This window comes from Gastrolobium bilobum, unplaced genomic scaffold, assembly GCF_033153095.1.
Source record: "Gastrolobium bilobum isolate Gb01-03AN ecotype WA unplaced genomic scaffold, APGP_CSIRO_Gbil_v1 utg1051, whole genome shotgun sequence".
In the NCBI taxonomy this organism is placed as follows: domain Eukaryota; kingdom Viridiplantae; phylum Streptophyta; class Magnoliopsida; order Fabales; family Fabaceae; genus Gastrolobium; species Gastrolobium bilobum.
This window is the reverse complement of record NW_026897568.1, coordinates 230,828-258,705: the sequence shown is the minus strand read 5'-3', so window position 1 is coordinate 258,705 and position 27,878 is coordinate 230,828. Positions and strand designations below refer to the sequence as shown.

Below are 27,878 nucleotides of genomic sequence, written 5' to 3'. Positions count from 1 at the left end.
CACCTTGGAAGTGGGATTTGAGCATAGTGTATTTCGTTAGATTTTGCAAACAATCATCAATCGTTGGGCAAATTAGTTTGCTAGGAAAAAAATTTGATATCTTGTATCAAACATGGACAACACACATTCCCAATCTCAGATGCCTGGGTATATTTGAAGAAAGCTCTTACCAAACACAACCTAATAGACGTTGTTACATTCTCATTGTCAGTTTTGGATTGATAAGTTTCACTAGCAGGATCTAACCAACGGTAATAACCACACTACATTTGTTTGAGTTCTTTTATTTAATTTTTTTTTTTTTTTTAGAAAGTTTATATGATGGCGGTTAGGGGTGTTAACAACCAAGCCGAGCCAGACTTTGGTTTTAAAAGACTAAGCTATTGTCTAAATGTGTCAGTCTGACTTAGCCTTAAATGTTATGAATATAATTGTCAACCTGTAGCCTGTTTTATTTACAAAATATAAAAGTTTGATATAGTCTATTAAAAAAAAAAACAAGATAACAAAAATTTATCTAAATAGAATATACAATCAATAACAGTAATAATTTCACAAAGATTCATAAATTCAATATATATGCAAACATAATGATATAGAACAAAATTATTCAAAAACACTGTTTAACTAATAAAATAGAATGAAATAAATTGAGGAGAAAGAGAGAGTTATTACGCATAGTATAAAAAATATAAAATATAAAATAAAAATTAGTATATTAGATCAAACTCTAAGTCCAAACTTTTAAATAGGAGCATAAGACATTTTTATTAAACGAGTTTGATTTTTTTATGAGTAAATACTATTTTTGGTCTTCAGCAAATTTCATGATACCTGCTTTAGTCCCTAGCAGATAAAAAAGCTATTCGTGTTTCTTAAGAAATTCAAAATGGACCCATTTTAGTCCTTTTGAGAGACTAATGTGGGTCTTTTTTGAATTTGTGATGGACTACGATTTCAACTAAATGGGTCCATTTTGAATTTCTTAAAGACTACAAATAGCCTTTTTATTTGTTAAAAACTAAAGCGGGTATCGTAAAATTTGCGAGAGGACCAAAAGGAGTATTTTTTTTATTTTTTATTTTTATTTTTTTTTGATATATCAATTTTACACGTATAAACTCACCGCTTCAACGAAAGCTCCTGCCTAGTTTACCATCCCCTAAATTGCCGGTTATGTCTTTAGAAGACTAATATAGAATGGTTTCATGCCTTCATTTCATGCAAATACTGCTTTATTATTTGATTCCAAAGAATGAGCTCGCAGTTCTTAGTTCTACACCATTTACCTGTTCCCAACACAAAAGCCAACACCAAAACTACTACAACAACAGCCCCTCTCTACCAAAGAGTCTTCATTCCTAACCATGCCTATTGTCACCCTTCAGCTATACTGTTACAATTCTGCACTTCCACGAAAGTGCTCCTCCAAATCCTGCCCCTCTTCATTAAAAACGGCTCCTACAATGAGGACTTGTTTCAGACCAAGCTTGTCACCTTGTTCTGCAAGTATGGTAGCATTAGTGAAGCAGCTCGTGTCTTTGAGCATGTTGAGCATAAGCTCGATGTGCTTTACCACACTATGCTCAAAGGGTATGCAAAAAACTCAACTTTTGGTCATGCCTTGTCCTTTTACCATAGAATGAAGTGTGATGAGGTTAGATCAGTTGTGTCTGATTATACTTGCCTGTTGCAATTGTGTGGCGAGAATTTGGACCTCGAAAGGGGCAGAGAGATTCATGGACAGCTAATAATTAATGGGTATGAATCCAATTTGTTTTCCATGACGGCAGTTGTGAATTTGTATGCCAAATGTAGGAAGATTGATGATGCATATAAGGTGTTTGAGAGAATGCCGCAGAAGGATTTAGTTTCTTGGACCACTTTGGTTGCTGGATATGCACAGAATGGATTGGCCAAGAGAGCTCTGAATTTGCTTTTGCAGATGCAGGAAGCTGGCCAAAAGCCTGATTCGGTCACATTGGTCAGTATTTTACCGGCTGTGGCAGATATCAAGGCTTTGAGAATTGGAAGGTCTATTCACGGTTATGCTTTCAGATCAGGTTTTGAATCTCTGGTTAATGTTTCAAATGTGCTTCTGGATATGTACTTAAAATGTGGATCTGTAAGGACTGCGAGGTTGGTTTTTAAGCGGATGAGTAGCAAGAGTGTGGTTTCATGGAATACAATGATAGATGGTTATGCTCAAAATGTTGAATCTGAAGAAGCATTTGCAACTTTTTTGAAGATGTTGGATGAAGGGGAGGAACCTACACATGCTACTATGATGGGAGCTTTACTTGCTTGCGCAAACTTGGGTGATCTTAAACGAGGGAGTTTTGTTCATAAGTTATTGGATCAATTGAAGCTTGATTTTGATGTGTCAGTTATGAACTCCTTAATATCCATGTATTCGAAGTGTAAGAGAGTTGATATTGCAGCCTCAATATTTTATAATTTGAAAGAGAAAACAAACGTCACATGGAATGCCATGATATTAGGTTATGCACAAAATGGGTGTGTGAACGAGGCTTTAAATCTTTTCTGCATGATGCAATCTCAAGACATTAAATCTGATTGCTTCACATTAGTGAGTGTAATTACTGCTCTTGCAGACTTATCAGTTAGCCGTCAGGCTAAGTGGATTCATGGACTTGCAGTAAGAACATTTATGGACAAGAATGTCTTTGTTTCTACTGCTCTTGTTGACATGTATGCAAAATGCGGAGCCATCCAAACTGCAAGAAAACTTTTTGACATGATGCAAGAGCGAAATGTGATAACGTGGAATGCAATGATAGATGGATATGGGACAAATGGCCTTGGAAAAGAAGCTCTAGATCTCTTCAATGATATGGAGAAGGAAGCTGTTAAGCCAGATGATATATCATTTCTGTCTGTTGTCTCAGCTTGTAGCCACTCTGGTTTTGTGGAAGAGGGCCTCTACTACTTCAAAAGCATGAAGGAAGATTATGGATTGGAGCCTGCATTGGATCACTATAGTGCCATGATTGATCTTCTTGGTCGTGCTGGCCGGCTAGATGATGCTTGGAGTTTCATCCAGGAGATGCCTATCAAACCAGGGATTTCTGTATTAGGTGCAATGCTAGGTGCTTGCAAAATTCATAAAAATGTAGAATTGGGAGAGAAGGTTGCAGACAAATTATTTGAGTTAGACCCAGATGAGGGTGGGTATCATGTGTTGCTTGCAAACATGTATGCCTCAGCTTCAATGTGGGAAAAAGTGGCGCGGGTGAGGACAGCCATGGAGAAGAAGGGGCTCCAGAAAACACCAGGATGCAGTTTGGTGGAGTTGAGAAATGAAGTTCACACATTCTATTCAGGAAGTACTAATCATCCTCAATCCAAAAGAATCTATGCTTTTCTAGAGACTCTTGGAGATGAGATAAAAGCTGCTGGTTATGTACCGGACACCAATTCAATTCATGATGTGGAAGAAGATGTGAAGGAACAATTGCTGAGTAGCCATAGTGAGAGGCTTGCTATTGCATTTGGACTTTTGAATACAAGCCCTGGTACAACAATACATGTTAGGAAGAATCTAAGAGTTTGTGATGATTGCCATGATGCCACTAAGTACATATCACTGGTTAGAGGGAGGGAAATTATAGTGCGTGATTTGCGAAGGTTCCATCATTTTAAGAATGGAAGCTGTTCTTGTGGGGATTATTGGTAATCAATTGACGCCATTGTTATTACGATGGAACCTACTTTTATAATTCTGAAATTGCAGAAAACATAAATTGAGCCAAGCTTCTTACAAAATAAAATACAGAAAATAAATCCAGAAATCTCAACTCCCAGAGATTCTCAATTTCCTCATAAGCCAACACTGAATTCATGCATACCCACACTACACACACTGCTTACCTTTTATCCTATACTTTAGGAATAGTCTAGAATAGTTTCCATAACAAAATAACTAATTCATTAACTTTCGGGCCCATGGCCCATCAATACTCCCCCTTCAAAATTTACCTTGTCCTCAAGGTAAGGGAGAGAGTAGATAATGTGAGAAAACATCTATCGGGATCCCACTGCTTGAAGCATATTGACCAAAATTCTTTAGTGATTTTCACTTCTGGCAATGGTAGTATCACATTCCTACACAACCCTTGATTGTTGACACTAGGTACATCTCCACTTCCCACAGAGTACGCGTCCCCTTGAGTCAATCCTTGTCCTTCTACCTGATTGTTTCTTTAATGCCTTTAGGTTGCTACTTGGTTATTAGGCTGCGTTTGAGACCCATTAAGCCCAACAACATTTCTGTGTGTTTGCCTCCCAATGTTAATGGACTGTGAAGTTCAATAAGTGTAACATCCCCGTCTCGAGCCGGTTCAATTAACATACATATGATAAAACAGAAAACAGCGGAAGACTTAACTTACGAAAATATGAGCTAACTTTTTCTTTTTCTAACTTAATTCTTTCTCGGCGTAAACGAAAATCGGGCAGAGTTTCCTCTATAAATCGGACAACTGGGGATTTTCCAATCCCACTCAGAAGCATTTCCTGATAAACAGTTTATACAACATATCAATTCGGAAATACCAGATATCCAAATATAATCGAATACCCATACATGGGCGCATGCATAACATGGCTCCGTGCCACTAAATCTAACAGCATGCCATCAAAACATAAACCTATCTGAATACTACATCATCATATAACGTTCCTGAATACTCAAATGTACATGCATCAAACTGACAGACATGTACAAAACATATACAGGCCATATACAAAATAAAGGATCAATATCATGATCCATCAAATGCGAAAATACTAAAATACATCAAACACTCCAAAAAGGTAGCAGCCTACAGCCACTCAAAATCCGGTCTGTCAACTGCCTCAGCCACGTGTCGTGTCCCTGCCTAGTGAGGACTCACCGGAAATCTGGGCACCTGAAAATGTGTCCCCAAAGAGGGGTGAGATTACAAATCTCAATAAGCTCCAGGTTTATAGAGAATTCTCCATACCCCTGGCTCACTCCTGCATGAAAGTCAGATACAGAGTATACAAATACAACATATAACAGATATCATAACAGAACAGAGCATATATCCATATCTTATCAGAGATGTGCGCCGTCATTCCCAAGGGAGGACCCCAAGCGGAAATCAACGCACGTGTTCCCGAGGGAGGACCCCAAAGCGGAACCAGACATATCAGAGGAGTACACCATCAGTCCCGAGGGAGGACCCCAAAGCGGACGTCCGGGTACTATACAATCAATGGCCAGAGATTGTTACAGAAGTCACATCAGAGCAAAACATATCATGTTATCAAATAACTCTATATGAATGCATCTATACAAAGCATCTAAATCACAGTCATACAGTCCAACCATAGTTCACTAACCATGGTGGAGCACTCAAGCAGGAAAAGACTCCTTAAACATAGAGCTTACCTCTTGAAGCTTTACCAATACGCTTACTTGTGGAACAAGTTACTTTTATCGCTTCAAGAGATTTCCGATCCTTCTCAATCCCTAGGCACACCTAGAGAATAATTTACAATGCATCAATAAAATGATGCAATACCATAATTATTTCATAAGCATACATTTTATCGCTTATTTTCCTTTCTTTGCATTTTTGCCAATCCTATGCCAATACACAAGTCTAGACCTCTTTATAACCGTTGGTGTTCTTTAATTTAATCAACCATTCCCTTAGGAATTTTCAACATAAATCATGCTATTTTTCTTCAAAACTCATCACCTTTATACAATTTATTACAACACATTTTATTTAAAATAAAATGTACAAAATATGTCCCTAAATACCCTATAGGTCGAATCCTACAAGGGGAATTTCCAAAGATCCTTCTCTTTTACAATGCATTTTCGTTACTTCATTACAACTTGCAAACACCTAGGAATGCTTCCACTAAATTCCTATTTTGAGTTTAGACACCAAGTCCTTTTTACTTAGGCATTCTTACTAACTCATCCATTTTCACTCATTTCCAACACACTATACCTTCACAATACATAATATAATTTTTTTCCACAATAAATCCTACTCACTCCATGATGGCCGAAACCTAGGAGGAATATGCAATAGGACTTTTAAATTTTTATATCACATGTGGATGCTTACTCAACACTATAACTTCCTAAACAACAATAATCCATCATAAATTTCACATTCTAACATCAATTATTTCCCAACAAAATATGCTCATCAATTTCATAACTTAAATCATCAAAATAATATCATGGAAATAGAGGTTTCTTACCTCTAAACACTTGTACAAAGCCTAGAGAGCAATCTCCAAGCCAAGCTCCATCCAAAAACTCACTTTTTCTCCTCCAATGAATAGTAACTCGAAAATGAGAGGAGGAATAACTCTTCACACACTCAACTATAGCTCAAATGGATAGGTGGAATGGATTCATTGAGTGGTTTCCAATCAATTTCATGTGGTGGGTCATTGGATTTGGTGGATGGATGATGAAGAAATCAAAGAAGGAAAATTTGAAACCCTAGCCCCTTCCCCTCCATGTGCAGCTCGGCCATGCAAGAGAGAGAAGAAGAAAATCTGAAATGAATAGTGTTTCATTTAAGTGACAAGGCTATATAGGCACATGTGGCCATTTTCATCGGATGTTTTTTTATCGCGTATTTTAACTTAAATTGACCCGGAACTAACTCAAAGCTACAAACATATTTTTTATTTCCTAAAATCATTTACATTAATTTTTATTTCCTAAGGAACAATATTCATAATTCACAGTATGGTTTTTGCACCGTTTTTGACGAAATGCACTGTGCATCACTAATTGTACTTCCTTTATTTACGAAACTTAAAACTTATAAACTTATCATTTTCTTGGGCCTATATTGACTTGCTTGGCATATATTGGACTTTCTTATTCTTATTTCATCAATTATTTATTTCTGGACTCTACCGGTTGCTTAAACAGCAGTACAAAATACCCGGTAGAAACACTATTCACGAGATTTTCACGGAAAGTGCCAGACTATACAATTTTTCGTTCTGAACTCATATTTGTCATCAGAATTTTCAAATTATGTTCCTAAAATTATTTTGCTCATTTTAAGCTCTACCGGTTAATTCACAAAACTGTAAATTCTCCGGCAGAACGCACTGTTCATAACATAGTCATGATTACAGTCAAAATACTCGAAATCGCTCACTGAATCTAATTATGGCATTTAAATCCTTAAATTAAATCTCTAACTAAGATTTACCAGTTAGGGTCATTATAATAAGGCCCAACACTATTTCCAGAGCCCATCCCACCTAAGTTGTCCACACTTATGTTTCGGGTAGTTAAACCCACCCGCGGGAAATTAGTGGTGATTATTGGTGAATCAATTTTAAGAATGAAAGCTGTTCTTGTGGGGATTACTGGTGAATCAATTGACGCCATTGTTATTATCATTCTCTTATGATGCCTCCTTCTACAAGGGCCTGTAAACTCATGAGTAACTTGAGGCACCTCAAAAAATGACTTCATTGAAGTTTTCTATTCAAGAAGAGTGCATTATTTGGATTAACCTTTAATGCCCTGTTTCAACGGTGGTCATGTCACTATATTCTATATTCTTTAGCTGTATATTTGGTACTTAGTCTGGAAAGGAGGCTTAATATCTTATTACACGACTTAAACACATTTTTTTGGATCAATGATAAGATAAAAAATACTAATAAGTAACAAACATAAATATAAACTATGATTGGTGTTGCTTTTGGATAACTAGTATTTAACAATTGTTTTCAAGAAAATGTTAAGAGATCAAACAAATAAATAATAAATTGGCTAACAAATCAAGTGACGAGGCCCAATTCCAAAAGTATGATATACACACTTTTCAAATTTGGATAACTAGAATTTAGTGGAGGTTTAAATCTACAGAATAATAAATAAATTGTAGCCGTCTATGCCCTCTAAAAAATGATGAATTTTGTGGAGGTTACTAAATCCAATAAATAATACGACATTTGTGGGGGTCTTAAACCTCCAGAATGTGCAATATTTGTGAGGGTCTCGAACCTCCAGAAAATACTTTAACAAATTGTGGCACTGCACAAAAAACCCTCACAAACTATGTTGTGGCGAAGGCAGAACTGAAAGTTTGGGTGAATGCCACAGATGTTTTTTGTGGGGGTCAAAGACCTCCACAATATAAAAATATGACCTCAATAAAATGCCTAAATTTTTGTAGTGTGTATTTAGAGAGTTTAAAATGGTTTAGAGCATCGGTCAAAGTAACAATGCTTATTGTCCATCTTCCTTTTGGACTTTAGCTATTTATAGATTTTGAAAATTATCCACCTGCACTTGCTTCAAATGTCTTCAATGAACAATTCAACTAGTCATTTTCTTGTCCATTAATGGCAAGATGCGTTAGAGCTTTAGTTTTGTACGAGCGACAGAGAAAAGGGTCTTATATAAGGGGGCGTTTGGTAGAGTAGAAATATTTTTTTACTTGGTAAATATAATTAATGGAGAAATGATGGGAAAATAAATTTGCTGGTAAAGTTGAAAAAAAGTTGTTTGGTAGGGCAAAATATTACCAGGAAAATTGATTAAAGTTTTCCAAGTCTATGTTTAGTTGAAGGTAAAATATTGATGGAAAAATTGGTTAAAATTACAAAAGTAACCCTTTAATTTTTGAAAGACATCCACTACAGAAATGATCCATTTGTCATGAAAAAATAAATCGCTTCACTTCTGTGTCTGAAAAAATAAATATCTGCACTATCCAAATCTGAGCTTGAATCCCTAATGGAGTTTTCTGAGTAGTGTACAGAAGATAAGGTGCTCTTGTATTGGAAATTTTTAGTTACAGAGTCAATTTTTCAGGATTGAGACATGGATTAAGCTTGGGAGAGACTAGTAACATATCCTCGTTGCTCTGGACTACGTGCTTCTCTTATTTTTCTCTCATTTCCTTTTCTAGCATTGCTGTAATTTTCTTGAGACATCATGTACTTAAATCATTGCGCCTGATTTGGATTCCACCTTATCAATACCATTTCAGTTCTTTCCTTTCTGCTCTGGGTTTCTGGTACATATCACATATAATTTCTCCCATTAAGCACAAGTTTGGTTAAATTTTATTGTGAAATTTTAAATGTAAATGTATGCAAAACTAACAAGAGCATGAACACAAATGCAGTCCACATCTTCATTAAACCTTATCAGAATATTGTTAGAAGCATTTGTGTAATTAGGTGAATTTACACTGAATAAGCAAAATGAGTAGAATGAGAAAAGAGACTCGACAGTACATGAGAGGGTCATTTTTGTCTTCAATTCACCTCCTTTTTTCCTTTGCCCAGTAAACCCCAAAATACCACTTCCCATTTGTTTTTTTGGAACAGTACTTCTTATGAAATTTTGCAAAGAAATCAAAATGGCTGGGCAAAGGATTTGCCTAGTTAAATTTTTTGAAGTCTTGTACCAAACATGGTTAAGCTGAAATACCAATAGAAGTTGCCTAGGTATTTACCACAAAAACCCCTACCAAACACCCCCAAAATGTTTTGAGGTTGACTTTTCTTATCTTGACTCTTCGTAACTCATTTTTTGTAACCACCAATATATAGATCAACTGGTAAGAGGTTGTTTCGATTTAATCAATGCTCTTGAATTCGAGACCTTAGGAACGCAACTGTGTGGTTTGATAAACCATGGATAATATTTACCCTTTCTTTTCTGGACACAAGATTCTTTAGATCATTAGAAGCTGAAGTTGATAATACTTGTCCATTTGACTTCAAACTATAAGATCATTAATTTCTACATCAAATACTTATTGCACTAAGACCATTAAATGAGCTTTGGAGCTCATAAGTGTGCCTTTTCAATAACTTATTGGGAGAAAAAAAAAAAAGTGGTGGATTCTATTCAATATTGGTTACTATATTTCAAAATGAGAATACATTTTGTCAAAATTATATTTTTATAGACATTAAAAATAGACAAAGTTCTATCAAAATTTTCTGGTCGTATCAATTTTAAAAACCTTAGTACTGGTTCTGTGCATTGTTCTCTTATTATGTTCAAAACTATTTTTCTATTCATAGATGCAACTAACGGGCCGTGTCAACAAAACCAATCTATTTTCTTCACAAATTATACATGATAATACGATCACTTACACAAAATACTGTTGTTAAACTCAAATTCCTATATTAGGAGTGTAAATGAGACAAACGACTTGTCATGATATATGGTCTGACCTGCTTTTTGCATGACTTGACTAATTTTAAAATCAATGAAGGGTTGAGCTCATTAAAATACTTATTTAGAAATAAGGTTAAAACCCTATTTTATCATGTCTTGTTTATAAATCTCCAGTAATATTTTATTATTTTTATTGTTATTTTTTAGTGAAATAATATTTTGGGATATTGTGTGACTTCAATTATTATATTATTTTTACTTTCTATCATTTTAAATCTACAAAGTAAATAAAAAAATCATTACCTATATTTTATAGGGAGAGGTTATAGTTACTACCTTTTTTTCTTACTACTTGTTACTACCAAATCTTAATCATTGATTTCCGTCAATCTAACGGTTATAATTTATTAGAATTAATAATTAATTAATAAATGTGACTTAATAAATTATAGTCGTTAGATTGACAGAAATCAACAGTTAAGATTAGGTAGTAACAAGTAGTAAGAAAAAAAGGTAGTAACTATAACCTTTCCCTATTTTATATAATGCAATATGTAATTTTTTAAAACTTGGTAATTAATACGTCAAACCAAACCATATATTTCTTAAAAATAAGAGTAAGCCATATTAACCTTATAATTTGATTTATACCAAGCTAATAAGGCAAATCAGTCTTGAAATATTTTACATAAATTTAGTTATTTAAACTCAAATTTTTCACCCCTTCCCTTGTAAGCTTCTAGAAAAAATTCAGACTTTCAACGAAGCCATATCTTACCTTTATGCAATACTTTAATATGAAATTAATATGATGTGTGAAGTAAAATGAAGTATACAAACAGGATTTTTCTATGGGTTATATAAGAGTTGTGTTGTAGGAAAAGTGATTCCGTAATGTTATAAAGATTTGTTTTGCATGCCGTAATTTTTTTTTTCTTCAAAAAGTGTGGACCCCACAAACTGTTATGTGTATAGGAAAGTTTGTTGTGTCATATTAAATGATAGATGCAAACCCTTTTCCTATACATAAGATTTCAAAAGAAATCCCGAGAGGCTTCGTCCATTTCAAGTTATTAATATTCTAACCTGTCATAGAAACAGAAGTAATCATACCACTAGCCAGCTTCTTCTAACATTCAATTTTAAAGTCAAAGTGTTGCTTTCTTCAGTTAGCATAATTTATAGGCACTTCAAACAATATCATATTACTATGACAACCATTTCATGAACCAACAATGATGGCAACAAAGCTCACCATGAGAACAACAAATCTCATTAACATCCTTAGATTTCTTAGCTTCATGACCCTCTTCACCACAACAAGTGCACAATCACCAAACTATGTAGGTGATGATTGTCGCAACTCAACAGAAGAAGCTCTCACAACTACATACCAAACCAACCTTAACAAAATCCTCTCATGGCTATCCTCCGATGCTACCACAAGCAAGGGATATAACAACACCATCATAGGAAACAACACAGTTGATGCAATCTATGGCCTCTATGATTGTAGAGGTGATGTAACAGGATCTTTCTGCCAATTCTGTGTCTCTACTGCAGCCTCAGCAATTTCTCAGCGTTGTCCTAACAGATCCTCTGCTGTTATATGGTATAACTTCTGCATTCTAAGATACTCAAACCATGACTTTATAGGGAACCTTACAACAAACCCATCATGGCAAATTGTGGGGTCCAAGAACATCACTAATCCAGAAGAACTTCAAAAAGCTGAGAATCATATGCAAAGTTTGGTAAGAGAAGCTACTGTGGAGACCAACCAGTTGTATGCAATGGGTAAGTTCAATTTGAGTCCAGCTGAGGAAAGGTATGGTTTGGTGCAGTGTAGTAGGGACCTTACTAATGATGAGTGCAGCCAGTGTTTGGAGGCTATGCTTAACGAAGTTCCAAAATGTTGTGGAACAAAGCTGGGATGGCAGGTTTTGGCTCCAAGTTGTTTGATAAAGTATGATGATTTTATGTTCTACCAGATTACTAACCAAACATCTTCTCCTTTGCCTAATCCAGGTACATGTGACACATTAATTTATTCACTTTTTTTGCAAGTGGCCATATTTGGTTTTTTTGGTTCCACCTTATACTTTGCACTTACGCTAGTCTTTTAGTTGGTATAGTAAGGACAAAAACACTTCAAATGTTTAGGTTCAATTCCAGCTGATGAAATCTTTCTTACACACTAGAACAACCATACACACAATTGGGAAAAAAAAATTAAAAAATAAATAAATATCACTTTTCAAGCAAATTTTACTATATCCGCTTTAGTCCCTAGCAAATAAAAAAGTTATTTGTGGTCTCTAAGAAATTCAAAGTGGATTCATTTTAGTCCTTTTGAGGGACTAATGTGGGTCTTTTTTGAATTTGTGAGGGACCACGATTTCAACTAAATGGGTTCATTTTGAATTTTTTAAGGATCGCGAATAGCATTTTTATTTGCTTGGGACTAAAGCAGACATCATAAAATTTATTGAGAACCAAAAAAGGTATTTACTCCAAAAAAAAAAAAAAATTGACGAAGAAAAGCACGAGACACATAGTTTACCATGGTTCACCTTTGTAGGGCTATATTGAGCAAGTCTATTGCTATAAGCTATATTTTCCTTACCCCGTTTGTCGTTTGTTATAAGGATTTGTTTTTCTCATGTTGCATGAGAAAACAAACTTTTCCTGTACACACCATAAAAAGATGTATCACTTTTTTTTTAAATAAGTGAGTCTTACACTTGATATATCTATAACATGAGATTAAAATCCTCCTACAACATAAAATTTATTTTTCCCTTCGTTATAATACAGTTATACAATAATATAAATTGGTTAATATTTATAAAATAATATAAATAGGTTAAGATTTATAAAATAATATAAATAGGTTTAAAAAATCTTAAGCTGTCGCAGCTACTCATGGGCCAAGCCGGCAAGACTAAAAATAGAATAAGATTTCTTTTGGCTTTTTCTGCATTAGGGGGATTTTTCAAAGTAAAGAAAAAAAAATGTATTGTTTAATCTTTTGACCCGGTCCAGCTGGATGAGCTAGCCATAAGTCAAAGATTAGGTGAGTTTATGTGGTGAGCGTTGTCTTTTGAATTTAATGGACACTAGACTTGGGAAAATGCGCGGTGTTTAGTTAGACTTGTTTATTTGTACATGGGACAAAAATGAAAAACTTTTTAACTTCAAGAAATCTTAACCTTTTTTCTTTTCATTTTTTTTTTTATTGTTAAAATGAAGCTTTCTTTTCAAGATTGAAAATTGATATTTTAAAAAAATCTTTCAAAATGATAAAGCACATAAATTAAGATAATTTTCTCTTAATTTAAATTAAAGAACATTGTTATTTTAACTTGATAAATTTTAAGTACGGGTACGTACGCCTATATTTATACAGTTTGGAAGCAAGTTTACTCAAAAAATGTTTTACGGGTCATTCTGTCACTTTTGTGCATAAGAATTAGTTTAAGTGAATAGGTCTCCTGTGTAGAAATTAGATAGATTAAGTTCTGAGCGAAAACATATAAGATGTTATTACACATTTACATGATTCTAATGACGTAGAAACGTTGAATTGCTTATAGAAATACTCCCAAGTGTTTTTCGGGTCCAGATGCACATTTATTACTTGTCAAACCTAATATTGAACTCAAGAAAACTTGTTATGATGCCAATCTGAACAACGGGTCAAAAATGCATTTGAACAAAGACCGACTTGTTGTGACATGCTTTATCGGATGTTAATGTGAACAATTTGTGAAGATAACATTTGTGATTATGGTCGACAACAGGCTCCTAAACTCGTAAGCATGTTTCGGCAACATTTTCTTAATAGTGCATGTCCCTGAACACCCAACATACAACTCCTGTTTCTATTTGGTAGCAGTCTTCCCAGAGAAAATATCAAGAATAAATTATGGCTGGACATATTCAGCTCGGTTTTTGGTTTGGGTGAACCAAATCGGTTAAACTTGAAAAAGGATATTCTAATATATTATAGAATTGTAAATAATCTGTACAAAAGGTTCTCTATTTATAGAGAATACTTGACCTAATTTTGACCTAATGGGCTTGGCCCAATACAACAAATAAATGACTAAATAATAATTATTTACAACACTCCCCCTCAAGCTGAGGAATAGATATTTATTATTCCCAACTTGCTAGTAAGTTCTTGAAATCTGTCTGAAGGAAGCCCCTTTGTTAATAGATCAGCTAATTGACGCCCAGTGGGAATGTATGGAGTGGTAATCAACCCGCTATCAAGTTTCTCTTTGATGAAATGGCGGTCAACCTCAATATGTTTAGTCCGATCATGTTGAACTGGATTATGAGCTATACAAATAACAGACTTATTATCACATAGCAGCTTCATAGGTCCCTCACATTTTATTTTGAGATCATCAAGTACAATTTTCAGCCACAATAACTCACAAATGCCTTGAGCCATAGCTCGAAATTCAGCTTCTGCACTTGATCTGGCAACCACATATTGTTTCTTACTTCTCCATGTCACCAAGTTATCACAAAGAAACATGCAATAACCAGTGGTAGAACGACAGTCAGTCACGGATCCAACATAATCAGCATCTGTGTAGACTTCTAAAGATAGATTGCCATCACGTCGGAATAACAATCCTTTACCAGGAGTACCTTTAAGATACTGCAGAATTCTCTCTACTGCCTGCATGTGTTTTTCTTTTGGATCGTGCATAAACTGACTGACAACACTAACAACATAAGCTAGGTCTGGTCTAGTATGGGCCAGATATATCAATTTCCCAACTAGCCGTTGATCCTTTATCAACTGGAGGACTCTCTTCTTCATAACCCATCTTGTGATTCTGCTCAATAGGAGTATTAGAGGGTTTACACCGAGCTTTCCTGCTTCTTTGAGAAGATCAAGAACATATTTTCTCTGGCTGATAAAAATTCCTTTGCTTGAATGAGCTACTTCTATCCCTAGGAAATATCTCAGTTTCCCAAGGTCTTTGATTTCAAACTTAGAGGCAAGCCGTGTTTGCAGAATCTGTCTCCCCACAAAATCATCACTTGTGATAATAATATCATCAACATATACAAGGAGCACAGTAAGCTTCCCATTTTGGGAGTGCTTGAAGAAAAGAGTGTGATCTCCTTGACTCTGTCTGTATCCTAAGGTCATCATAACCTTGGTAAATCTTCCAAACCAAGCACGAGGTGACTGCTTCAATCCATACAATGCCTTTTTTAATCTACAAACTTTATTTTCCCCCTTCACAGAATCAAAACCAGGCGGGATTTCCATGTAGACTTCTTCTTCTAACTCACCATTGAGGAAAGCATTTTTCACATCAAATTGATTTATATCCCAATTGTAATGGGCAGCAAGGGATAACAAGATTCTCACTGTATTCATCTTTGCAACTGGAGCAAAGGTTTCTTCATAATCAATGCCATAGGTTTGAGTGTAACCTTTGGCCACTAATCGAGCCTTATGTCTCTCAAGAGTACCATCAGAATTATATTTCAGGGCATAAACCCATCTGCACCCTACTGTTTTTTTTTCTGTTGGGTCTATCAATAACCTCCCATGTTTTATTTTTCTCCAAAGCATTCATCTCCTATTGCATGGCTTGAGCCCAATTCCTACCTTTCAAGGCTTCATGTACTGAGTTTGGGATTGCAATAGAATCTAGTGCTGAAACAAAGCTTTTGTGCTGCACAGAAAGATTAGCAGAGGAAACAAAGTGGGAGATAGGGTATTGAGTACAAGAGGGACATGAGGAACAAGTTTTCTTGTGACAAGATCTTTTTCCTTTTCTAAGAGCAATAAGTAAGTCATCAGAAGTAGAAGCAATGGGTAAGTCATTAGAGATATCAGAAGAAATAGACAAATCATGAGAGAAAATAATATTAGAATCAGAAACAGGAGATTCAGGAGACTCAGAAGAAATAGGAGATTCAAGACTTACCAGTGGTTCAGACGATTAAGGTTGCTGGTGAGACAGTATGGGTTGTATCTCAGGTGTATTTGAAGGTTCTGACACACCAGGAGCAGACACACTAGGAAGAGAGAAGATTGATCCAGACTCAAAGAAGGAAGGGGACGAGTCTTCTGAAGAACTGTTCTCCCCCTGACGATGAGGACCCAGGAAATAAGATTCAGATTCTTGAAAGGTGACATCCATAGAAACAAAAAAATTTCGACTTGGTGGATGATAACACTTGTACCCTTTTTTATAAGGGTTATAACCAAGGAAGACACACTTAAGAGCCCTAGGATCCAACTTACTCCGATGTTGTTTATGAACATGGACAAAGGCAACACATCCAAACACTCTTGGTGGAAGGCTCTGCAATATGGGAACAGAAGGAAAGAAGGAAGTCATGGAATGAATAGGACTGATATTGTTAAGGACCCGTGAAGGTAAACGGTTGATCAAAAAAGTTGCAGCTAATACTGCTTCTCCCCAATAAGAACTAGGAACAGATGTCTGGAAAAGTAGTGCTCTAGCAACTTCAAGAAGGTGACGATTTTTCCTTTCAGCAACCCCGTTTTGTTGAGGAGTATCAACACATGTGAGCTCATGAATCATACCTCTGTCTGAAATGAATTGTGACAGGCGTTGATTGACGTATTCAGTACCATTATCAGATCTGAGTCTTTTAATACCCTTACCAAACTGAGTCTCAACCATGTGATGAAACCGAATAAATATCTCTGGTACTTCAGACTTGTCTTTCATCAAGCATATCCATGTTATCCGAGTACAATCGTCAATAAAAGAAACAAATCACCTTGCACCTGAAATACTGTGCACTTTAGAAGGGCCCCACACATCAGAATGGATAAGAGAAAAAAGTTCCCTGTGCTAGAAGGAAATGACACTCGATGGTGTTTTGCAAATTCACAAACATCACAATGAAAGGTCTCAACCGACTTATTGAGAAACAGAGAGGGGAACATAGACTTCAAAAGACTAAATGGTGGATGCCCCAGACGCTTGTGATGGAGCCAAATCATAGACTCTGCAGTAGAAGGATGACATGTCATTAATAACTGATTTTTGCTAGCATGGTCTGGAAGGAGATGATACAACCCATCCTGTTCATTAGCAACTCCAATTGTCTTCTTCGTGGTAAGATCCTGAATAAGACAATGAGAAGGAAAAAATGTGATAGAACAATTCAAATCAGTTGTAAGTTTCTGAGTGGAGATAAGATTAGTAGAAAGCTGAGGAACATAAAGAACATTTTTAAGAAACAAGGAAGGTTGAATTTGAATGTTACCAGAACCAATAACTGATTTATGGGATCCATCAGCTACGGATATAGTATGACTACCAACAGTAGGATGATAAGAACAAAACAACTCAGTACGACAAGCCATATGATCAGTTGCATCAGAATCCAAAATCCATGAGGTTTTAAAATCAGTGCATGAAGCAAGAAGAGATATAGAACGTGTGCTCTTACCAGATAAGATCGAAGAACTATCATGCTCGGCCATTCTTTAACAAAAAAGTTAACAACCAGCGATAAAATCAACCAAACAGAATATCAAATGACCTCTGATCAGAAAAGTAATCACAGATCTAGACAGAAGACAAGAAGACGAGATCAATGGTGGTGGTCCGGTCCAAAAACACGGCCGCACGCGCCTCCACGCGCCGGAGAAAGGAGCTGCGCGTGGGATTCACTCGCCGGGAAAGGGGCGGTGCGTGAGAGCGCGTGGAGGGGCTTCTCCGGCTGAGATTTTTCTGGTGTGGTCGTCCGGTGAGCGCGCACCTGTCTGTGGGTGGTCGCGGTTGAAAAGTCGCTGGAAAGTGGTCCAAACGGTGAAGACAGATCTGATTGGAGGCTGTCGGAGGTGTTTCGGTCATTTGTGGCGGAGGAACAGTGCGTAGAATGATAGAACGGAGGAAAAATAAGGTCAACAATGGTCCCCTTGGTCCAAAAGGTCCCCGGAAAAATTTTCCGGTGGCGGCTGATGGCGGCAAGAGGCAAAGAAATTAGGGTTTTGTTAAAAAAAGAAGATAATATGTGCGGAAGCAAAGCCCTCAGATCGAGAGCTCTGATACCAACTTGAAAAAGGGTATTCTAATATATTATAGAATTGTAAATAATCTGTACAAAGGATTCTCTATTTATAGAAAATACTTGACCTAATTTTGACCTAATGGGCTTGGCCCAATACAACAAATAAATGGCTAAATAATAATTATTTACAACAGTTAACTAAAACCACTGTTCATTAAATCCCAGTGAAAGTGAGGTGAGAGCAATATTTATATGCAACTTTACTCTTAAATAATTGTAAAGTAGTTATTTTTTGAATTCGAACCTGAGACTTAGATCTTTCAGTCACAAACTAACAACTTTATCAATACTCCAGGCTCATCCTCTTAACTGAACCGGGTCACTAATTTCTAAAAGATGGTTCGGTTTATAAAGTGCTCTGGAAAAATGTGATTTGATTCATATAATTTGTACACACTCGTAGAAATGGGTAAAGTTTGGTTCAGTTTGATTTATTTTATGGCTTTTATAGTTCCGTTGTTGCTGCAGAAGAAATTTTTTGTAGCAAACACATAGAAATTCTAGATATGTTGACGGATTGTAGTTTTTATTTTATTTTTTAAAAAAACCTAGTGAAATCTACTTTTTCTGTGTTTGCCGCACCAGAAAAAGTGGTGCAATTACAGCAAAAAAAAAAGACACCCTTATTTTATATCCCAAACCAAACCAGTAAAGAGATTTGGCTCTCAATTGAAAAATGGTTTGGTGCTTGAATTAGTTCGGGAAAATCTATTCACTTTTTAAAATGATTAAAACAATATGATTATTTTTGGTATAGTTGGGTTTGGTTCACACTTTGATTAGGTTCATATTTGACAGCCGAAATCATAGAATAAAAAACCATAGACAGATAGAATAAATCAGGCCCTATTTCATATAATTTATTGAAGAGGTCGTACAGACACCACAGATGGAGGTTTAAGATGTGAGCAATCATCATTCAGTAATATCTTCTTTTTTTTTTTTTTTAAAGAAAAAGTGCCTTTGGAAAGTTTGTTAATTAGTTTTTGTAGAATATTTTAATTGTAAGGCTTCGTTATCTATTTTCTGATTTGTAGTATTTTGAAAATGGAAAACTAAATCCAAACAAGAATCATCGACTCTCTCTCCGTTGTCATTGGGAATCTTTTGATAAATGGGAACCTCCTTAAATTATATCTGTTTATTAATGGAAAGAATTTGGTGTAATAGAAAAGAAATGTGTCATGTTCATCTTTGCTATTGTTTCACTTGCAGCCAATCAGGGAGGTAAAAGTACGTCAAAAACCTTGATCATCACCATTGTGAGTGTGTTGGTGGCACTAGCTCTACTAAGTTGCTGTATCTACTACTTATGGCGGCGGTATCTATCAAATAAAGGTAATTAACAACAGTTACACACTTGCTAAAAGTTATGAGATCATTTGATATACCCACATTGGACTTGAAGCATCACCATGCACAAAGCCATCTATCTCGTATTGAAATTTTACTTTTTCTTTTATTAGAAAGATAGAGTGGTAAATTTCGAACTCTATATCATTTGATCGTTGAGGCTCTTATATCATATTATTAACCAACTTTTTTTTAAAATATTATTGTTAGGTGGAGATACATAAATAGCTTTTTTATGAGTTTAATATTTCTCCTGCAAATAGGAGAAGAGAACTTTATCTCTTGCACACAAATGAGAGTGAGTGACACCCTGTTGAAAAGAGAAGAGAGAAAGAAAAAAATGGATCTCAACCACTTTCATGTGTGTGTAGCTATAGGAGATAAAATTTTCTTGCGTTTGCATAAAAGAAATTAATCTCTAATTTTATATTATATTTGTAAGTGAAGGTTATACTGTGTTTAGTTATCGTTGAATCAATTTGAAATCAATAATTGAAAAAGGAAAAAAAAAAAAATTGCTGCTGATTTTAAATTGATCCAATGATAACCAAATAGGTAGCAAGAGTGATAAGACTAAAATGCTCACCCATATTTCTAACCAAAATAAAAATTCACAAGTTTACTTGGCAGATGGACTGCAATTAGAGACCACTCCTATATCTTATCATGACCATGTTCAAAGAGAGGATTCACTAAATGTAGACCTTCCTATGATCCCTTTGATTTGGATTCGACATAGCACTAATAACTTCTCAGATTTCTGTAAATTAGGAGAAGGTGGATTTGGTCCAGTTTACAAGGTATCATTGAATTGGATATGCATAAAATTTATGTATTAGATTTTGCTTTGACTCCTAATTTGTCATATTTATTTGTCCTTTTCTTTATTTTAAACATTTCTTCCAGGGAAATTTAGAAGATGGAACAGATATTGCTGTCAAAAGACTCTCTAAAACATCTGGTCAAGGTTTAGAGGAGTTCAAGAATGAAGTAGTATTCATAGCTAAATTGCAACATAGGAACCTTGTGAGACTCTTGGGTTGCTGCTTTGAGGAAAATGAAAAGCTTCTTATATATGAGTACATGCCAAATTCTAGCCTTGACTCTCACCTGTTCAGTATGTTTTAACTAAATGCTTTTTATTTTTATTTGTGGTTTTTTCATTTTTTTACCTTTTTCTCTTGTTCCAATTTATTGTTTATAAAAGTCTGCAGAGATCAGTAGTAAGGATGGTATTGCCATGTGGTAGAAGGAGTTTAGAGGTAGAACTTCAAGAAAAAATTGAATTTTCTATTAACAACTCTTACTGTGCCTTTCAAAACAGAACCGTATATATAAGGTGTTGAGATATATAGTCCTACATTGGTTGTATGTACAACTAATGTGGAGTTTATAAGGTCTTGGGCACTCTTACTCTCTGAGCTAGCTTTTGGGGTGGTGTATCTCAAGGTTCTTTACATAGTATCAGAGCCTCGCTGTCCCCCACTTTCTCTCGTGGAATTTCTTAGCACAGGTAGGCTGGGCCTGTTGCATTATCCACTCTTCAAGCCCAATGGGCTCTCGTGTGAAGGGGCGTGTTGAGAAATATAGTCCTACATTGGTTGTATGTGCAACTAATGTGGAGTTTATAAGGTCTTGGGCACTCTCACCCTGTGAGCTAGCTTTTGGGGTGGTGTATCCCAAGGTTCTTAACATGGTATCAGAGCCTCGCTATCCCCCACTATCTCTCGTGGAATTTCTTAGCACAGATAGGCTGAGCCTGTTGCATTATCCACTCTTCAAGCCTAATGGGCTCTCGTGTGAGGGGGCGTGTTGAGAAATATAGTCCTACATTGGTTGTATGTGCAACTAATGTGGAGTTTATAAGGTCTTGGGCACTCTCACCCTTTGAGCTAGCTTTTGGGGTGATGTATCCCAAGGTTCTTTACATGGTATCAGAGCCTCGATGTCCCCCACTTTTTCTCGTGGAATTTCTTAGCACAGGTAGGCTGGGCCTGTTGCATTATCCACTCTTCAAGCCCAATGGGCTCTCGTGTGAGGGGGCGTGTTGAAAAATATAGTCCTACATTAGTTGTATCCCAAGGTTCTTTACATGGTATCAGAGTCTCGCTGTCCCCCACTTTCTCTTGTGGAATTTCTTAGCACAGGTAGGCTGGGTCTGTTGCATTATTCACTCTTCAAGCCCAATGGGCTCTCGTGTGAGGGGGCTTGTTGAGAAATATAGTCCTACATTGGTTGTATGTGCAACTAATGTGGAGTTTATAAGGTCTTGGGCACTCTCACCCTTTGAGCTAGCTTTTGGGGTGATGTATCTCAAGGTTCTTTACATAAGGGAACAATACTTGAACAATTTATTATGCAGTAGGATTAACTAGCATATTATCCTTGATCTTAATTGTTAATTCAAGTTACATCTAACGATTCTAATTTATTAATTATGTGAGTTGTTAAATACAAATGAGATTAACAATTAAGTTTGAGTGTAAAACTTATCCAAAGGGTGAGCTTAGCGCACTGGTAAATTTGTTTCTTGTGATTGACAGAAGGTCACATATTCAAGTTTAAACATAACCTTTTATGAAAATATCAGTATAAATCTGCCTACAATCGACCTGCATATCTAAGTTTTTTATTTGTTCTCTGATTCATATATTCTAGTGTCAAAAAACATTTCCTTTGTTACTTGCTTTTCAGATGAGGAAAAACGAAAGAAAATAGATTGGAAGTTACGATTGAACATTATTAATGGAATTGCAAAAGGACTTCTATACCTTCATGAAGACTCCAGACTTAGAGTAATCCATAGAGATCTGAAAGCCAGCAATATTCTTCTTGATCAAGACATGAATCCTAAAATATCAGATTTTGGACTAGCAAGGACATTTGAAAAAGGCCAGAGTGAGGACAACACTAGAAGAGTTATGGGCACCTAGTATGTGTAATTGGCATTTCTTTTTTTCTTGACTCATATTAATATGTATTTAATTAAAAAACTTTGATACATTGACAAACTAATGGTTTTTTATTGATTTCAAACAGTGGATACATGGCTCCAGAATATGCTATGGAAGGGTTATATTCAGTGAAATCTGATGTTTTCAGCTTTGGAGTTCTTTTATTAGAAATCATTTGTGGAAAAAAGAATAGTGGATTCCATCTTTCAGAACATGGTCAAAGTCTTCTTGTTTATGTGAGTTTTGTTGCACTCGTATCATTGAGAAATTGATGTAAAAAAAGTGATAGCAAGTGTTTCAGGTAGAGTTTCTAAATATTCAGATTTGAATGCAGAGTTGGAGACTTTGGTGTGAAGGAAAAAGTTTGGAATTGTTAGATCCAACACTTGAAAAGACATACATAGCCAATGAAGCTATGAAGTGCATACACATTGGTTTGTTATGTGTACAGGAAGATGCAGTAGATAGACCAACCATGTCCATGGTTGTTGTCATGCTTGCAAGTGACAGAATGGCCCTTCCTAACCCTAACCATCCTGCATTTTCAGTTGGAAGAAAAACCAAGGAAGAAGAATCAACATCAAAAGCTTCCAAGGATCCTTCTATTAATGAAGTAACATTATCAAATATTTTACCCAGGTAGTGGATGTAAATGGATTTGAGCTCATGAACTTTTAATCACAGAGGAATCACAAAGGAGCTGCTTTAACCATGCACAAGGCTTGCCCACTCAGATGGTGGATGTAACTTGACAAAATTTTTGCATTGAAAATAACTAGATAGTACAATCAATTACAACAAACTGGGTAGCTTCCTCTACAAATGATAAGCATTTTCATTTTTGGGGTTGTGATCCTAAATTTTGTAGATAGATACTATGTTCATATTGTTGATTACATAATCTTGCTTTCTAATTGTATTTTGGTTCAATTTTTGTCTCATCATAACCACCTATTTGAATTAAATTTTGCTTGCACACTAATACACATCCATCCCTTAAAAGGTATTTTCGAAAGAAGTTCAGGGCCAAGATGGGTACTCAAAATGGCCAAAATAACAACCCCACATATGCCGCAATTGCTGACTTAGCAGCAAATCAGTTAAAGGAGGCCACTCACCACTTTTCAGTTGGTGAAGGATCACATGTAAGGGTACTTAAATAGAAAAAGAGAGAGGAGAAAATGCTAAGTTCATGAGGAAAATTGGGATCAAGTTGGGATTTCTGGGAGAAAACAGGGTTTCCCGAATTGTCTTGATTACTTTTGATTTTTCTGCCATTTCTATTTCAGTTGTAATTGAGAATCTCCAGTTAAGTATTTTTGCTCCTGTTATCGTAGTTTTCATTTTTTCTAGGAGCGACTTATATGGCTAGTTAAGTCAAGTTGAAAGGTATTTTCAAATCAACCGAATTCCCGACAGGGAGAAGCTCCTTGCCATTATACTGATGTTACAAGGGAAGGGATTAACTTGGTATCACTGGTGGGAAACTACTACTGATGTGCGTGGGTCAGATCATCTGAGTTTTTTTTTTGCCAACTCTACCCAATTTGATTTTTGTAGGTCAGGTATTTTGACCTGATCCGCTTTAATTTGATTTAAGTCAGGTCTGACTTGGTTTGAATTTTTTTGAACTAGTTCAGAACCGGGTCGGATCTGACCTGAATTGGTTTCTAAAGTGGGTCTGACTTGACTTATGAAGTGGGTCAAATTTGACCTGACCTGTTTTTGACTTGGTTTCGTCACAAAATTTCGTCGCAATTTTTACGATGCAAACGACAAAAATTTTGTCACAAAATTATTTTTTCAGAATACTTTTTGTTGAAAAGTGACAAAAAAAAATTCTAATGAAAATTTTACAAAAATAAATTTTTTAACGAAATTTAGTTTCCGTCAAAAGTTTTGACGAAAATGATTTCCTCCATCAAATGTTTTAAACAAAAAAGAATTCAGTCAAAAATTTTGACGAAATATTTTTCGTTCAAAATTTTGATGGAAATGTGTTCTGACGAAAATTTCGACGGAAATTGTTTTGAGGGAAATGTTTCATTCGAAACTTTCGACGAAATTTAGATTCTCTAAAGAATTTTTGACAGAATATTTTTTACGTCAAATTTTTTTATCGAAATATTTTTTGTCAAAAAGTTTTACAAATTTTTTTGACAGAAATGTGTTCTTTTGAAAATTTTGAGGGAAATATTTTTTATCAAAAAACTTGACGAAAATATTTAGTCAAAAAATTTCGATGGAAATGTGTTTCGCTAAAAATTTCGACAAAATTTTTTTTTTGTCAAAAAGTTTAACGAAAATGTTTCCGTCGAAAACTTTCGCCGAAATTTGAATTCTGTAAAGAATTTTGATGAAATTTCTTTCTGTCAAAAAATTTCTATGGAAATGTGTTTTGTTGAAATTTTTGATGAATATGTTTTTTTGTGAAATATTTTGACAAAATTTAGATTCTGTAAAAAATTTGACAAAAATAAAAAAATTTGCGAAGTATTTTGATGGAAATATTTTTCGTAAAATTTTTTAATGTAATTGTTTTACATTAAAACTTTTCTTCTAAAGTAATTGTGATTTTTTTTCTTTTTTTTTTCACATAATGGGTATTGGTCAAGTTTTGGGTCAATGGGTCATTATTAAAACAAGTCAGGTCTAAAACTGACCCAAATAAAAGTGGGTCAGTATTTAAACCGGTTCAAAAAAAATAGGTATATTTATTTTAGGAGAAAAATAAAAGGAATGTGAGGGTTTTATTAATCTATTTCCTTATTTATGAGTTTAAAAATGAGAAGGAAAGGAATTGGGAATTTTCACAAAACCCTTCTTATTCTTAAAATTTAAGTTCCCCCATTTTGGGGATTTTAAGTGGTAAAATATTTGAATTTACTTATTTACCCTTATCATTAATTATGTGAGTTGTTGAATACAAATGAGATCAACGGTTAAGATTAAGTGTAAAACTTTTCCTGAGGGTGAGTCTTAGAGCAGTGGTAAATTTGTTTCTTGTGACCAGCAGAAGGTCACATATTCAAGTTTAAAAAATAACCTTTTGTGAAAATATCAAGATAAAGCTGCATACAATCGATCTAACATATCTAAGTTTTTTATTTGTTCTTTGATCCATATATTCAAGTGTCAAAAAACATTTCCTTTATTAATTGTTTTTCAGATGAGGAAAAACAAAAGAAAGTAGATTGGAAGTTACAAGTGAACATTATTAATAGAATTGCAAAAGGACTTCTATACCTTCATTGAGATTTTGGATTAGCAAGAACATTTGTAAAAGGCCATATTGAGGACAACACTAAAAGAGTTATTGTAACGCCCCGTCTGCAGCCGGTTAATTAACATTCATATGATAGTAAGCGTAGCATGCTTTACTTAATTAGTGCGGAAACTAACTGAATAAATTATCTCTTTTTCCTTATGTTTGCAAACCTTTTCACTTCCATGGCCAAAATAAAACGGACAACATTTCCTCTGTATTTTGGACCATTGAGGATAATTCCCACCAAGATAATTTCAACCTGATTGACAGTTTGATATAATCCAGACATAAATCATATTACCTAGCCATCCATGGCGTAGGCTATCTCAGAATCATAACAGATCTCAAAATAATATCCATAGAGTTACTTACATGATTACATCAACCAACCAAAAGAGATGTAATCAAATAAGTAACCTAGACATATACATATATAACTATCAACAGGGCATAGACATCTCCTATGCTCTCAAAATAATGACATGGAATATAGATACGTATCCAAAATAAATTCATGTCAAATACTCATCAACATATCAAGTCAATCCTGACTATCAGGTCAGGTAATATCTCTCGTCTGGCTTCTTGCCACGCTATGCCTCAGCATCATCAGCTCATGTACCTGAAATGGTAGTCCCCATAACGCGGGGTGAGATAATATAATTACCTAAGTAAGCCAGGGACCCTTGGAGGGCTCCTCCACCCCTAAGCTCACTTCTGGTATAATCACAGTATAAAAATCTATGCATGCAACAGAATATGTATGACAATGCAGTGTGCAATAACATAATCCTACTGGCCAGAGAATACAACAAGTATGCATTACGCAAGGAAACACCGTCTTGCAACATACCGTATGAGGTAACACCGTCTCATACTATGCATAAGGAAACATCGTCTTATGCCTCACACACACAAGGAAACACCGTCTTGTGTGGCATACAAACATCCATACATAAACATGCACCATATATCATCATTTTCACATACCATATGAAACTACTAACCTCCCTCGGAGTTTGGTGGAACAAATGGGGGATTAGTCCCAAAGGATCGAAAGCTTACCTGGAATAGCTCTTTTCCAAGTCAAAGGTCCACAAGCTAACAAATGACCAACATACCTATCCACGGTGAATTCATCATAATTAAACATATATGCATTTCATATAATTTCCACATCAAACCATTGTTTGATACTCACCTCAATCTCAATTGATCACGAGTCTTGCTCAACAGCCATACTCTTGCTTCACGAGTCCACTTGGTATTATACTAAAACCAAGGAACACATTTCCATTAGTATACAACATTAATGTATGCATACTGCACTATTCATGTATATGTTACTATTCACGTATATGGTACTATTCACGTATACGGTATACTAAATTTTCCAAATACATTTTCACCGTTAAAATTCTCATCTGAACACTTTTCTCAACATGAGCTAAGCCTCAATCAAGCTCTAACATGCTCAATCAAATCAAACTTTCAAAATTGAAAACTATATCAAATCTTCCTCAAAACTCAAAGAAAATAAGGATTTCTTAACATAAACTTACCTAGAACGAAGGGGAAGGCTTACTTCAAGCTTCCATGGCTTCAAACTCCATCAAAATCCATAATATCCATGAAATCCGAAATTTAAAGGAGGAAGATCTCTCTCTACAGTGAAACCCACCCAGAAATACTGGTACCAATGGATTCCTCTTAAAGTTTCTCACAAGTTTGGCTTTGGAACGAAGTGATTTGGAGGTCTCTAGCTCAAGTTATGAATTTAGGAAGAATTTCCTTCAATTTTTCTATTTTCCTTTCGTTTCTCTCCGTGCGCTCTGTCTCACGTCCGTCGAAGAATCGCGAATTTAAGAAGGTGAATAGTGACTTATTAGTCACTTAAGTCAGTTCACTTCACCAGCGGGTATAAGTTCATCTATCTACATACCTCCATTCGTTACCAAACTTTACCCAATAGACTAGAATATTTTTCTAGTCATATTTCTTTATTTACTTTCACTTT

At 35.3% G+C, this 27,878-nt stretch overlaps 3 protein-coding genes and 1 long non-coding RNA gene across 4 annotated transcripts; 3 read left to right on the top strand and 1 right to left on the bottom strand.

Annotated features, from left to right (window-relative positions):
* The first annotated feature begins 1,255 nt into the window (after positions 1-1,255).
* Positions 1,256-3,697, top strand: LOC133308183 (pentatricopeptide repeat-containing protein At1g11290, chloroplastic-like). Its single transcript, XM_061508786.1, has one exon. The coding sequence runs from the start codon at positions 1,256-1,258 to the stop codon at positions 3,695-3,697; it is 2,442 nt and encodes an 813-aa protein (XP_061364770.1).
* Positions 3,698-4,691: 994 nt separating this feature from the next.
* On the bottom strand, positions 4,692-6,701 carry LOC133308168 (uncharacterized). Its single transcript, XR_009751137.1, has 3 exons — positions 6,271-6,701; positions 5,438-5,528; positions 4,692-4,931 (listed from the first exon to the last, which is right to left on the bottom strand). It is a non-coding gene; the product is annotated as an uncharacterized LOC133308168 (long non-coding RNA).
* A 4,729-nt stretch (positions 6,702-11,430) lies between these two features.
* On the top strand, positions 11,431-12,318 carry LOC133308182 (cysteine-rich receptor-like protein kinase 25). The gene has a single exon (XM_061508784.1). It carries the CDS (start codon positions 11,431-11,433, stop codon positions 12,316-12,318), a length of 888 nt encoding a protein of 295 aa, XP_061364768.1.
* Positions 12,319-20,193: 7,875 nt separating this feature from the next.
* On the top strand, positions 20,194-23,272 carry LOC133308188 (receptor-like serine/threonine-protein kinase SD1-7). Its single transcript, XM_061508791.1, has 5 exons — positions 20,194-20,439; positions 20,546-20,756; positions 22,334-22,571; positions 22,679-22,829; positions 22,928-23,272. The coding sequence occupies exons 1-5, from the start codon at positions 20,218-20,220 to the stop codon at positions 23,234-23,236; spliced, it is 1,131 nt and encodes a 376-aa protein (XP_061364775.1). The 5' UTR covers positions 20,194-20,217; the 3' UTR covers positions 23,237-23,272.
* The last annotated feature ends 4,606 nt before the right edge of the window (positions 23,273-27,878 follow it).